Source organism: Triturus cristatus, chromosome 3_1, assembly GCF_964204655.1.
Source record: "Triturus cristatus chromosome 3_1, aTriCri1.1, whole genome shotgun sequence".
Classification (NCBI taxonomy): domain Eukaryota; kingdom Metazoa; phylum Chordata; class Amphibia; order Caudata; family Salamandridae; genus Triturus; species Triturus cristatus.
In genome coordinates, this window is record NC_140583.1 from 1,161,895,648 (window position 1) to 1,161,911,049 (window position 15,402).

At 45.9% G+C, this 15,402-nt stretch overlaps 1 protein-coding gene across 3 annotated transcripts in view; it reads left to right on the top strand.

Moving 5' to 3' along the window:
* LOC146861711 (uncharacterized) overlaps positions 1-15,402 on the top strand; it is a 539,257-nt gene that overhangs the window by 174,753 nt on the left and 349,102 nt on the right. For all 3 annotated transcript variants that reach the window (XM_085646062.1, XM_085646065.1, XM_085646063.1), the window contains exon 4: positions 3,915-4,022. In XM_085646062.1, coding sequence (XP_085502188.1) covers positions 3,915-4,022 — 108 coding nt within the window. The remainder of the gene's footprint in view (positions 1-3,914; positions 4,023-15,402) is intronic.

Genomic DNA, 15,402 nt, shown 5'->3' on the forward strand with positions numbered 1-15,402 from the left:
AAAGGGGTTGAAACAATGTGGTCTTAAGGATTTCTGGGGATTCAGGCAAGAAACATTTTCAAGTCGAGCCTAGCGGCAGCGCGCATGTTCTGCTCTCTCTGCAAGACTGCTGTAGTAGAGTATGGGAGAGAAGCCGCGCCCACTCTCCTCCCATATTTTTCATTGGCTTGTGTCATTGTCTTTCGTAAATGCTGCCTTCGGATTCGTTAATAGGCTTGTACGTCCCTCCTGAGTACCCTCCCATGGCGACTGGCCCTTTTACTTCAGTTTTTTTCACGGGACCTGTTATTTAGTCTGTAAGCACTATTTACTTTATTGAGTTTCTCTTACTGCTGGCCAGACATGCATTGCTTCAGCTGAAACCGCTTGTGTTTTTTAAGCAGCATGGCAGCTCCGTAACACGGGCACCTGCTTTCAATCACTTTAACCCTATCAACAAGAGGATCACCTTCAAGCTCCTCAACCACGCTCACAAAGCACTCCACAACACGGACCAACATACCTCAACCAACGACTCACCTTCTACACCCCGAACCGCCAGTCTCGCTCCGCTGATCTCGCCCTCGCCACCGTTCCACGCATCCACCGAACGACCACGGGAGGCAGATCATTCTCCCACCTTGCCGCCAAGACATGGAACACCCTCCCCATCCACCTGTGACAGACCCAGGACCTGCTGACCTTCAGGGGACTCCTCAAGACCTGTTTGTTCGAACAGTAGCAGCACTCCCACCTCCCCCCAGAGCCTTGAGACCCTCAGGGGTGAGTAGTGTGCTCTACAAATGAATGATTGATTGAATGAATGATTGATTGACTGTCTCGTGTCTGTTTCAACCCCCCAAGTAAAATGGATTTAGAAATGATTAGCAAATTATGTCATGTGAATTCCAGGTAGCACATAATCCTGTGCTAATGGGCTGAAGTTGACAACAGCACATCTGTGTTACATGTCATCTGTACTAAAGCCCCCTGACAGGTTGTTTTCAAAAGCTTGTTTTATTAACAACACCGCGACCAATACCACCACCAATACCACCCCCATACCACTACCACCACCCCATCACCAATTCCACTACCACCACCATCAATACCACCACCAATACCACCAGCATCACCAATACCACCACCACCAATACCACTACCACCACCAACACCTTCAATATCATCTCCACCAATACCATCACCAATACCACAACTAATACCACCACCACTGCCAATACCACCATTGCCAATACCACCACTGCTAGTACCACCACCAATATCCCCACCATCAATACCACCAATACCGCCAATACCACCACCACCACCAATACAACCACCACCACCAATACCACCACCACTAATACCACTACCACCACCAATACCACCACCGATATCACCACCATAAATATCACTACCAATACCACCACCAATACTATCATCAATACCACCACCACCAATACCACCACCAGTACCACCACCGCCAATACCACCACCATTACCACCACCACAATACCACCACCACAATACCACCACCACCACCAGTACCACCACCATCAATACCACCACCACCATCAATACCGCCACTAATACCACCACCAATACCACCACTAATACCACCACCAATACCACCACCACCAATACCACTACCAATACCAGCATCACCAATACGACCACCACTAATGCCACCACCACCAGTACCACCACCACCACCAGTACCACCCCACCAATACCACTATCCTCACCAATACCACCACTTATACTACCACCATCAATACCAACCCACCAATACCACCACCACCAACAATACCAGTACCACCACCACCACCACCACCAATACCAATACCACCATCTCAGCGCCTCTCGCTCACTAGTAATTGCAGGGGCACTGTACGAGGCCGGAGCTGCAGCCGAGACCATCCCTCCCAACATGCCTGACATAATGCACAGCCGGCCCTGCACCAGGAGGTAAAGCCAGGGCCCTACTACAGCTAGAGTGTTTTTATTAGGCCAAACATAGCAATGACATTACGCAGTGCCACACTGCACACAAAAATCACGGAGAGGGCAGGAAATAGCCCTCCCCCCCCCACTCTTCCTCCTGAGCCGCGACAGTGTAATCACAGAGCGAAAGGTGTTGGAGCGCGTTGTAAGTGTTTATAGCTCGGATCATATGTAACTCTCACTTCACACTTTGTGTCTGTGTAATTTACAACACTTACACATCTTATTTACTGCACTATTTATCACTACTTTGAAGACGTCGCAGGCCGGTCTCTTCCTCTGATATTTACAATCTAACAAGCTGTCGAGAAGGCCCTTTATTGCAATGCAGTATGTCTCACATTTGCGAGAGTTCAAGCTATTAGTATTGTAAATGACAATGCCTTTTATTCATGTTTGAACATAAATAAAAGGCATTGTCATTTACAATGCCAATAGCTCAAACTTGCGTGAATGCGAGACCTATTGCATTGCAAATGCTTGTTAAATGACCTGTCTGGAACAACTTTTTAATTTGTTACCCATTATAGTTTAATTCAAACCTTCAGGATGCTACACAATATTACAACATTCAAAAACAAGAACATGCAAAATAAACCTAAAACTGAAGTCGCCCACCCTCCACTAGCCAGTTAACTCTTGAGCAACCATTGATAAGGCCATGTCTTTTTGTACTTGGATCTACTTTTTTTTGTCTTGGAACATTTTATTTAGAATTCAATGTCTAATCAGCCTGTACCTCACACTGAAGGAGACAGTTAAAGGCGATTTGGTGCATGTTTAGTAAACTACTGCATGCTATTACTCGGAAAGAGAAATGGTAGGGCGCGAGAGACAGGAAAAGGACAGAGAAGTAAAAAGATTAACTAACCAAGAGAGGTAAATTAAAAAACAGAGATGGATGAGGAAGGGAGTTGCATAAGTTAGACGGTTTACTAGGGAGAAATATAAGCTAAAGGCAGAAATATGAGGTAATCTGAAAAAGAATGATCCAAAGGTAGGGAGTGAAAGAGAATCAGAGAGTTGGGTAAGGTTATATAGAGTGAGGTACAGAGAGTTAGCGATAGGGAGAAGGAAATGTAGACAGAACGGAGGGTTATGCGAAGGGGTGAGCAATGTGAGAGGCAAGACACAAAGACATGAAGTAGTGAGAGAAATCAAAGTAAGGGAGTGTGGATGTAGCGAGAATGGCTGAGTGAGTTATATAAAGATATGTAGAGTAAAGAGAGATGCAAGGCATTTGTGAAGTTAGAGAGAGGGGATAAATGAATGCTGCAGAAGGATATGTGGTCTAGAAGGAAGCGAAGTAGGCAGAGTTTAGGTAGAAATGGGTAGGTACATAGAGATGGAGAGAAAGTGATATGATGAAGTAGAAGAGTGAAAAATGTAGAATTGCATAAGAAAGAAAGGATAGAAAGAGGCGATACAGAGAGTTGACATAAAGACAGGAGTAGATAGAGAAGTGAATAGAGAGAAAGACCGGGTTTAGTTTTCTTTTTCTAATGATGATGATAAAATGTTTTTAGATACCACTTGATACTGCATTTATACCATTTCTACCCGCTGTAAATAAAGAGTTGTTACTATGACTCAAGTTATTGTCCTAGAAGGGATGGAAGGCTGAATTTGCTATTTCAGAGGCAGGTTTGCATGTTTGGAGCCATACTGCCTGCTAATTTAAAATGTGCTGTTTTGTTTCCTTTTGTGTTTTATTAAGAATTCCAGTGCTGTATTCAATGTTTCTGTGCTTTGCGTTCAGAGGGTGCTGCTGTTCATTATCACAAGATGTCTTTCAAGTATTTAAACAGACTAAGAGCATGGCGAGAAATCGTTTACGAAGGAAATCGAGGTCTGAAATTATATATGAACCTAAAGACAGAAAGGTAATTGTTGCAATGAGTTGAAATTATGTTTTATTATTTGTACAATAGGTGACCCGATAACCAATCTTGATGCCTGCTTCATTATTAACACAGAGCAACATGTGCCTCCGAAAAATCTTCAAGACACTGGAGGGCAAGGAACAGGCGATTGCAGAGGTGAAAGAAGAGGGGATGGGCTTTCTGTTAATGTTTAAAACCATATATAATTTTTATTTTTGTCCTGGTCCCAAGAAAGAGTGGAGCTCTTAACAGAGCAAATAGATAGGTCCTGCTCAATGCAACTCCAAAGGTCTGAGGTGATATTTACAATATCAATTGAAAAAGGACACGTAGATGTTAGCAATATGTTTAAAAAGAATATACTTAACTTAAGTTGCAATGTAAAACCATTGGTGCATAAACATATGGGTGAACAGTTCTGTGGGACAGAAGTATTTGGGGGAGTGGAAGCCATCAAGAGGATTGTGGTCTAGGTTGGTTTTAACCCCTTAGCTGCTGAAGATACCCTTGTGTACTGAGCGGGCTGCCCAACCCCTTCTTTTTTTTTTTTTGGATCATTGTTCCCTGGTATATAATGGGCTTTATACCCTCTCTTTAGCACCCCCAGCAGGCAGATTTGTGGTAAACATATCTGTTGAAGTAGAGGCACAGCCCAGACCTTGGGTGGACTGCCCCCACCTTTTTTTGTTAAGCTGTTTCCCTACTTTCTAGTGGCCCCTTCCCCTCGGTGGGTAGATGAGGGGGAGGGGGGGGGGGTACCCTCTCCAGTCCGCACACCATGGGGCAGAAAGACTATTCTCTCATGATGTTGGGGCACGGGCAAATGTCTGAATCAGCCACGCCACCTCCTTTTTTCAGTTTTTTAAATTTTTATATCCCTGGTGTTGAGGAGGCTATTTTTCCTTCCCTTGCCCCCTAGAGGCCAGGTTGGAGGGTGGGTTAGAGTGGGGTGGGGTAGATTGCAGTGGTATGAAGTGGGGTAAATTAGGGGAGAGTCAGATGGATTGGGGTATAGTTGAATGGAGTAGATTGTAGTGAGGTAGATTGGATCTTAGTGGAGTGGAGGGATGTAGAGTGGAGTGGGGTAAACTGGAGTGGAGTCGATTGAAGTGAAATTGAGAGGGTTGGGGTAAATTGGAGTGGAGTGGGATAGATTGGAATGGAGTGGGCTAAAGAGGAGTGGGATAAGTGGTGTGGAGTGAGTAGTGTAGATTGGAGTGGCACGGAGTCGAGTGGAGTGGCGTGATGTAAAATATCTTAGAGTGGAGGGGCGTAGAGTGAAATGCAGTGTCGTGACATAGAGGGGAAGGGCATAGAGTGGAGTGGAGTAAGCATTGTGTGGTAGAGCACTGCCAATATGAAAAACACATTTTCAATTGAAATGGCTATTACATTTGCACGGAAATACTATGTTCGAGGCATAAGAGCTGCAGATTACACACTTTTGCATAGATCGCCATCTGGTGTTGGGCCCGGATGTTTGCAGTTTGTTTTTCCTCTTGGAAAGTCTTTGGAAGTCACGAGGTCGGTGACTCCTCCTTTGGATCGTATTGCGCATGGGCCTCGGCTCCATCCTCAGATTGTTTTTTTCCGCCATCGGGCTCGGATGTAATCTTTGCGCTCCGGTTCTGAACAGCTTCCAGTTCGACGATCCACGCAAAATCCTCACCCCAATTGCTCTATTGTTTCGATCACGATCTCTTCAATCAACGCGCCTTCCCATCGACGCAATCCTTCGGTTCCAGTCGTCGACGGCGGCCTTCGGGCCTACCCAGGCTCCGGTCCCGGCTCATGGAAAGAACTCCATTTAAAAAGTGCCCTCGATGTGGGTCCAAATTTCCCCACACCGATCTTCATGAGGTATGCAACCTTTGCCTCTCCCCTGAACACGAGGCTCGAGACTGTCCGGCCTGTAAGTCTTTCCGATCCAAAAAGACTATTCGGGACCGAAGAGCCAGAAGGAACATGGCACACTCCTCGACGTCCATTCCAGTCGACATCTTCGGAGACGACATCGACGATCCGGAACATCATCGCATCGAAGAGGACCTCGTCAGCGCTTCCGAGGCCGACGAGTCAGATGTGGAGGACATCACTCCGGCGCAGAGGGTCGTGAGTACCAATCTACCCCCTCCCATACCCGCGCCGACACCCAAAAAGGCTTCGGTCACGCCTTCGCCGCCGGGCCAGGGCAAGACCAGAGACACTGATTCACACACCCCACCTTCGGGCCTGGTGAAGAAGCCAAGTAAGCCTTCCGGCGGCTCGGGCTCGAGCCAGCCTACCAGCGGTGCCGAGAAACACACTTCGGCACTGAAAAAGATAACTGCCTCCACCTCGACATCGAGCTCCGCACCGAAGCCCTCGGGTCGAAACCCAGCTCTTCGGCACCGATGCCATCTTCGGTGCTGACCAAACCACACAAGGCAACCGGCACCGACACTTCCAAGCCGAAGCCCATCTCGGCGCCGACCAAGAGACTGGAGGGTCCCAAGCCGGGTTCTAAACATCAAACTGGCATGGAAAAACCTAAAAAATAATCGGCCCGACGCCTTCGGCGCCGACGGACCAAATTACCTCACCAGAGCTATTTACACCGGATCCCTTGCAAAAAACTCTCACCAAGGATCCAAAAACTGGACATTTGACACTCTCTACTAAGAAGAGACATTTGGAGAAGCCTGCTCCGCCTCCACCTCCAAAGAGGAAGGACTCTGCCACCTCTCCGTTCAGAATATCTCCCCCTCCACCTCCTCCTCCTTCCCCACCTCCACCCCCTCCGCCCTCTACACCCCCCCCTCCCTCTACACACCCCCCCCTGATCGTTCCCCTACTCCGTCTCCAGACGATGATGATCAGGGGGACCCATATGATGATACAGGGGATGTGCTACAAGACCCCACCCCTACCAGATCTCCAGATCCATGGGACGATTACAATATACCAGATATCCCAAACGTCCCACAAGACGATATTTACCCTTCTAGACCATCTCCACCAGAAGATTCACTAGGGTTTAACCATCTTCTGCAAAGGGCAGCACATTATCACGGGGTGGACATGCATAATGACCCTGTGGAGGAAGATATCCTCCTAGACACATTCGATACTTCACATAGGTCCACCTCCATACTGCCCATGCTCAAAGGGGTGGTAAAGCATGCGGCAGAAGTTTTTAAAGACCCAGTTAGAGCCAGGGTCCTTAACCCACGTATTGAAAAGAAATACAAACCTGCTCCCTCAGATCAGAGGACCAGCGCCACTAGATTCCTTAGTGGTATATTCGGCACGTAAAAGGGCAAACTCACAAGCGTCAGGTGATGCACCACCACCTGACAAGGAGTCAAAACTGCTAGATGCATCAGGCAAACGCACAGCATCCCAGGCCGCCAACATATGGCGTATAGCAAACACTCAGGCACTGCTGGCCAGATATGACAGGGCTCATTATGACGAATTAGAAAGCATAATGCACCATCTCCCTGAAAAATATAAAAGTAGAGCCAACGAGTTAATTCAAGGGGGTAAAACAATCACAAACACCTCTATACGTTGTGCCCTAGATGCAGCAGACACAGCCTCCAGGGCCATTAACACCAGCGTGTTTCTCCGTCGTCATGCTTGGTTAAGGGTATCTGGGTTTAAACCAGAAGTACAAGCCTCCATCCTTAACCATCCCTTTGACCAGGAACATCTATTCGGGCCAAAGGTGGATGAGGCCTTAGAAAAGATGAAAAAGGACACGGATACCGCAAAATCCATGGGGGCCTTACAGTCTCACCCGCCCAGACGCTCCTCACGCCGCTCCTCCTTTCGGAGTGCATCCAGAGGCTACTCCTCAGACACAGCGTCCACATCATACAAATACCCTACTCAGACCACCTTTACAAAAGGTTACCAAAGAGGCGGCTACAGGGGTAACAACAACAAGGGCAGAGGCAAAACAAACAATGCCCGTTCTGCCACACCTACTACCCAATGACTTTCCCCCGCTCCCCCCAGACCATTCCACTCCGGTCAGGGGCAGACTCTAAAATTTCCTTCATGTCTGGGAGACCATCACCTCAGACAAATGGGTGACCTAAATAATTCGGTCAGGCTACTGCCTGGAACTAACATCTACCCCCCCAAACATTCCACCCCGGCAAGGCCCAATGTCACAAGAACATTCAACATTACTAAAGCAGGAGGTAATCTCCCTCCTACAAAAACAGGCAATAGAACACGTTCCTGTCAATCAACAAAATTTAGGGGTCTACTCCCTATATTTTCTAATATCAAAAAGGGAGGAGACTCTACGACCTATTCTAGATCTTCGGCCCCTAAACACATACATACACTCAGACCATTTTCACTTGGTAACGCTTCAGCAGGTACTTCCGCTCCTCTCCCAGAACGACTTTCTCACCACACTGGACTTGAAAGACGCATATTTCCACATTCCAGTACACCATGCTCACAGAAAGTACCTCAGATTTGTAGTGGACGGACAACACTATCAATTCAAAGTGCGCCCATTCGGAGTCACAACAGCACCACGGGTATTCACCAAGTGCCTAGCGGTGGTGGCGGCACACCTGAGATGACAGCACATTCACGTCTTCCCATACTTGGACGATTGGCTGATAAAAGCCACTTCATACAATCAATGTGTACACCACACCGCCACCACAATCCAACTACTTCACCAACTAGGCTTCACGGTGAACCACCAAAAGCCCCAGCTAACACCATCCCACATAAAACAATACCTCGGTGCCACCATGGACACCTCAAAAGCAATAGCCTACCCCAATCCAGCCAGGATTGCAAGCATTCAGGCTTTGCGACAAAAATTCATACCTCAACACTCCCTTCCAGCACGAGTGTTCATGCAACTAATAGGGTTGATGGCCTCTTGCATTTTTATAGTGCCACACGCAAGACTCCAGATGCGTCCACTCCAAGAGTGCTTAGCGCGGCAATGGAACCAGGCCCAGGGTCAACTGACAGATCTGGTGTTGGTAGACGGTCGCACCCATCACTCTCTGCAGTGGTGGAACACCACCAACCTTTCCAAAGGTCGACCGTTCCTGGACCCGGTTCCCCAGATAATACTAACAATGGACGCATTGCTCTCCGGCTGGGGAGCTCACCTATTACACCTCACAGTGCAGGGCACATGGACGCCTCAACAAAAGTTACTCCATATCAACCATCTGGAGTTACTAGCAATCTTTCTAGCCCTGAAATCTTTTCAAACACAGATTTCAGGCAAGGCAGTCCTCATTCGCACAGACAACATGACGGCCATGAATTATATACAAAAACAAGGCGGCACACACTCTCCACAGCTCTCTCAATTAGCACAGAGCATATGGAGATGGGCAATTACCCACAAAATCTTTCTCCTAGCTCAACATGTCCCAGGAGTCCAAAACACCGTGGCAGATCTGCTCAGCAGACAGACACAACAAATCCACGAGTGGGAACTTCATCCACAGGTTCTTCATCCGTTCTTTCAAATGTGGGGGCATCCGCAGATAGACCTTTTCGCCACCCACGAAAACACAAAATGCCCAAGCTTCGCCGCCAGATACCTACACCCATTATCCAAAGGAAATGCGATATGGATGAACTGGTCAGGCAAAGTTGCGTACGCTTTTCCACCTCTCCCACTCATTCCATTAGTAGTGCGAAAACTACAACTGCACTCCCTCACACTAATCTTAGTAGCTCCAACGTGGGCCAGACAACCGTGGTACACCACGCTGCTGGAACTCTCGGTAGTACCACACCAAAAGCTACACCTCTCACCATGCCTCCTAACCCAGAACCATGGAGAGATCAGGCATCCGGACCCAGCTCAGCTCAACCTTGCGATCTGGCTCCTGAAATCCTAGAACTCGGGTACCTAAATCTTCCCACTGACTGTATGAACGTCATCAGAGAAGCTAGACACCCTACCACTAGAGCCTGCTACGCTGCCAAGTGGAAAAGATTTGTTGTTTATTGCCATAACAACACCATCAATCCTCTGGACGTGTCTATACAACACATCATAGGCTACTTACTCCACCTACAAAGGTGTAATCTAGCCTATACGTCCATTTGATTACACCTCGCAGCAATTGCAGCTTACTTACAAAACAGGCAGCACCTATCACTTTTCAGAGTACCTGCCATTAAAGCCTTCATGGAAGGCCTGAAAAGAATAATTCCCCCCAGAGTACCACCCTCACCTGTTTGGAACTTAAATATCGTTCTCACAAGGCTGATGGGGCCTCCCTTCGAACCTTTGCATAAATGCGAACTGCAATTCCTAACATGGAAAACAGCTTTCCTTGTAGCCATCACTTCCCTTAGAATGGTCAGTGAGATACAAGCACTTACCATACAAGAACCTTTTCTTCAAATGCACCATAACAAGGTTGTTCTCCGTACCAACCCAAAATTCCTACCTAAAGCCTTTCCCCTTTTCACCTAAACCAATCTGTAGAACTACCAGTATTTTTCTCGCAACCTCAGACCGTTGCAGAAAGGGCTCTGCACACGCTAGATGTCAAACAAGCCTTACTTTACTACATCGAGAGAACACAACCTTTCCGAAAGACCAAACAACTGTTTGTCTCTTTCTCTCCACCACACAAGGGCAACCCCATCTCAAAATCACGGATAGCTAGGTGGATTGTAAAATGCATCCAGATTTGCTACCAGAAAGCAAAACGAACGCTTTCCGTTCCTCCCCCAAAGCCCATTCTACACGAAAGATAGGGGCTTCCATGGCATTTCTAGGGAACATCCCATTAGACGAGATCTGCAAAGCAGCTACATGGTCAACACCGCACACTTTCACCAAACACTATTGTGTAGATGTGCAAACTAAGCAAGAAGCTAGTGTGGGCCAGGCTGTACCTAAAACACTATTTCAAACCACTGCAACAGATACCGGTGGTCGCCGCTAAGGTTGGGAATTGCTATATAGTCTATGCAAAAGTGTGTAATCTGCAGCTCATATGCCTCGAACGGAATATACTACTTACCAGTATGCATCTGTTCTTGGAATGTAGAGCTGCAGATCTACACCCGCCTTCCCGGCTACCTGTATCTGTTCCAGTTTATATTATTTATATACAACACACATGGGTTTCTTCACTGTTATTACTACGCTCCATCTTTCCCTGCTGGCGAAAAACAATCTGAGGATGGAGCCGAAGCCCATGCGCAATACGATCCAAAGGAGGAGTCACCGACCTCGTGACTTCCAAAGACTTTCCAAGAGGAAAAACAAACTGCAAACATCCGGGCCCAACACCAGATGGCGATCTATGCAAAAGTGATCTGCAGCTCTACATGCCAAGAACAGATGCATACTGGTAAGTAGCATATTCCTTTACTGCACACAATAATGTGTGCAAATGTCATCACCTAGTGTATTTTCGATCGTATTCAAATTCTGTTCCCTCCACACTTCAGAATTACAAAAAAGTGCTTAATTTGTACTAGTTCTGATATATTCTGAAACATCAGCACAGTTCATTTTTGGTCTAGAAAATAATCCTACACCCTCTCCTCTTACATGGATACTCAGTAGGATTGTCAGATACATTCTCTTACTTTTAAGTCAGGAAGAAAATTAAACACAAAGCCCTCTCAGAAGATTGAGCTTGACTTTGACCTCTGTCTTTGAATGTGCAGCAAATTTGACAAGATAAGAACAGGATTTAAGGGTCACACACACAGGATTTAAGGGACACACAAAAACGAAAGATCACCACATATCAAATGCATTTGATGCAGCAGGGCCTGGCATATAAGCAGATCCTGCTGCTATCTGTCAATGTGTTCAGCCCCTTCTAACCATGGGCTTCAGCCATGCAGAGTAGGATTGATTGGGTCATGCATCCGCCTTAAGCATGTCCCTGTGGTTGGAGGCTCTGTGCTCAATTGTTCATGCATTCCTAGCAGGTATACTGAACCAAACTACATGCCTGATGACTTAACCTCTTTTATTTAATTTATTTTTTACAAATGTTCATCTCCTGTGAACCTCTTGATTCCAAACTCACAAATGTTATACTACATGAAAGATTTTATTTTTTATTCAACATCAATGATTGTCCTATGCATTTGACCATAGTCCCACACTGTCTCTGGCTTTCAAACTTTTTTATGGTGGTCCCTCCTTATGTGTATTCACTTTTGCTGTACCCTTGAAAAACTCACACATTTCAGAAACCTATAGAGTTCAGTGAAATGGCACCAGTTTCTGGATACAAATTGGTGGCTGTGTGCTACAAGTGTTTTTAGAAATTCACAATTTGTTTTGTAATCTAAAAAGATGTATGTATTTTTGCTTTCAAATCATTTTCTACACTGTATCTGCCACCTTCTGTTGATTATAACCAATCATCATGTCTGCCCTACTTTCTGTATTTTTCCAAGAAATAGAGCTCACTTATTTACCAAACGAAATTGAATGTGATTAACAGAACTCATTGAGGTTTTTGCTGACAGGTTTAACGGCTAATATATCTCTAAGCTTTAACCCTTCAAATCCCACCGGATACTCTTTTTCCAGTGCAAACACTTCAAAAACTACTGAACGGTTTTACAACAAATTCCTGAAGCATGCTTTTTGAGTAAAGTTTTACTTTCAAGGCAAGCATTGTGTAAATGTATTAAGCGGCTTGCTTTTGGAGAGAGCAACATTTCTGATGGTAGCTGATATTGAAATGCATCTTTTTTGACCCACTCCCTTAACTTCGTATCCCTGGATGGAGTTGCATGAAACGTGGTTTTCTGAAACATAGCTGAACACTGAACAAGGACCAGATTTCATGAACATTTATAAATTGGATCAAAACCTATTAGCAAACCAAAAAATGAATTTTCATTGGAAAGTGCTGCTAAACCACAACTAGGAAACTAGAGTTACCATCACAAACTCTGCACCCATTTTCTCGCTCGTCTCTCTCTCTCTCTCTCTCTCTCTCTCTCTCTCTCTCTCTCTCTCTCTCTCTCTCTTCTCTCTCTCTTCTCTCTCTTCTCTCTTCTCTCTTCTCTCTTCTCTCTTCTCTCTTCTCTCTTCTCTATTCTCTATTCTCTATTCTCTATTCTCTATTCTCTATTCTCTATTCTCTATTCTCTATTCTCTCTTTCTCTATTCTCTCTTTCTCTATTCTCTATTCTCTATTCTCTATTCTCTATTCTCTCTTTCTCTATTCTCTCTTTCTCTATTCTCTATTCTCTATTCTCTATTCTCTCTTTCTCTATTCTCTCTTTCTCTATTCTCTCTTTCTCTATTCTCTATTCTCTCTCTCTCTCTCTCCCTCCCTCGATCTCTCTCTCTCTTCTCTAATCTCTATTCTCTCTCTACTCTCTCTTTCTCCCCCTGTAGGAGTTAGTCATCAGAACCTAGTTTTCATAGGAATAGCATTTTTGTTGTGCTAATAACTTTGGCGCCGTTTGAGGAATCCTCACCAAATTTTCAAAACTAGCGTACAGCTCAATTCAGCTGTTGTCTGTAAAGTTTCAGGGTGATTCGTCAAGCGAGGGCTGAGAAAAAGGTGATCCCAAAATATGTTTTCCCCATACAATTTCAAATGGGGATTTTGAACACGACTACAGCCCGAACCGCTGAATGAATTACACCAAATTTGGCAAAAAGCTAGCTCTTCTTCCAGAAAACCCCTTTTCTTGGTGTCATGCATGAGAGGGGGTAATCATGTACTTCAATGAAAGAAAGCAAAGGGACTGACATCCTTCACTGGACTCCCCAGGCTATGATTGTACTTCCCAGGGCTCTTGGTGGCACTGTGTCCATATAGTAGTGGAACTGCAGTTTTTGTTCCCTGGCAAAGTTGATTCAAAAGTCAGCACAAGTGAGATGCAAATACATAGCATATAGTTCAACTTTGTGACTGACTCTGGTTCCTAGAAAAGTTAATCATGCTTAAGATTCATTTAATTGACAAGTGTCCTTTATGAGCACTCGCTTACTGGGATACAGACTGCATGAAACATTATGAACGGGCTATGACTGACCTCTCCCTTCTCATTCTTGATCGGGGGACCATTAGTTAAAGGAACCTTTTTCCTGTAGTGGTTTTTATGAAAAAATCCTAGGCTCACTTGCCCCATAGGGCGACACACGTGTTGGCTGAACTCCAATAAACATTACCTACTGTATAAAGTAATTGTTGAATGAAAACTTAAGCATCTGAGGGCTACCGCATTATTATACTGGAGATCTAAGTTCTCTTCCAGGGGATCCTCATCAAAGTCATAAGCATTAGAATATTCCCGCCCATGCGCGGGACCCCGGAAACACTATATTATATGTGCCCCACATATATATCCATATATAATATATATATAAAAACAAGCAATTGCAGCCTACTAAACACCAGAGCTGAATCATGCCATAAGGATTCTCTACCATACATGAAAAACATGCATTAGAAACAGGAGAAAACAATAGCAAAACTTGTTTTAGAAACTGTTTTAATGCTCAGCACACCGTAGAAATCCTCATAAACCACTGAAAGCATAGGAAGCTCCCAGGCTGCATTGCAAACACCCAGTCTAAAAAGACTGAAAAGCGAACTTGTAGCTGCATAGCAATAAACTGACACCGTGCCTTTAAGGCACACCTGACCCCCAACTTCCCATCATGCCTCAGGGGTGACAGTTAGGTCAGTTGTTCTTTCCGGCTCCTTCAGGAAGGATCCTGGCAACACAGCTCCACTCTTTTCTGATTTTTGTCAGAAAATATTTTCACTTTTCACAACTTTTATTCCTTACTTCGACGTTTTACATCAGTTAAAGTAAGAGGCTGTCTTTTTTGACAGGTTTGGGCATTTTTTAATATCTTAAAATGCCATCTCTTTTTGACCCTTGCCCTTCTTGTGGCAAAAAGAAGGCCAAGACTGATTCTCATAGGCTCTGTATCCTTTGTCTACCGGAGGACCATGATCCTACGACCTGCCCTCACTGCCAAAGCCTGTCCAGAAGAACTTTGAAGGACAGGGAAAGGATTCGCCTGTATGGCCTGGCAGGTAAACCATCTAGGGAAAGATCTCCAGTGAAGAAGGGCTCCAAGAGGTCTAGAACGCCTTCTAGAAGCAAGTCCTTGCGTCCTTCTGCTTCAGCGTCGGGCTCGGCGCTGACGAAAGATCTTCAGGTGGTTCATATTTCCAAGAAAAGACCTTCGACGGCGAGCTCGCCGTCGAGAAAAGGTACGTCGTCTATGTCGAAGACTCGTCCGCCGTTGTCAACCCGGCGACGATCGGCGTCGAGAGACAAGACTCCTCCATCGTCGTCAACCCGGCGACGATCGGCGTCGAGAGACAAGACGCCTCCGTCGTCGTCAACCCGGCGACGATCGACGTCGAGGAGCAGAGACCCTCCGCCGTCGTCAACCCGGCGACGATCTGCGTCGAGGAGCAGAGACCCTCCGCCGACGGCGACTCGACGTCGATCGGCGTCGAGGAGTGTCACCCCTCCGTCGTCGAAGGCAGGCTCACTTCCGTTGTCGCAGTTCCACCAGCGATCG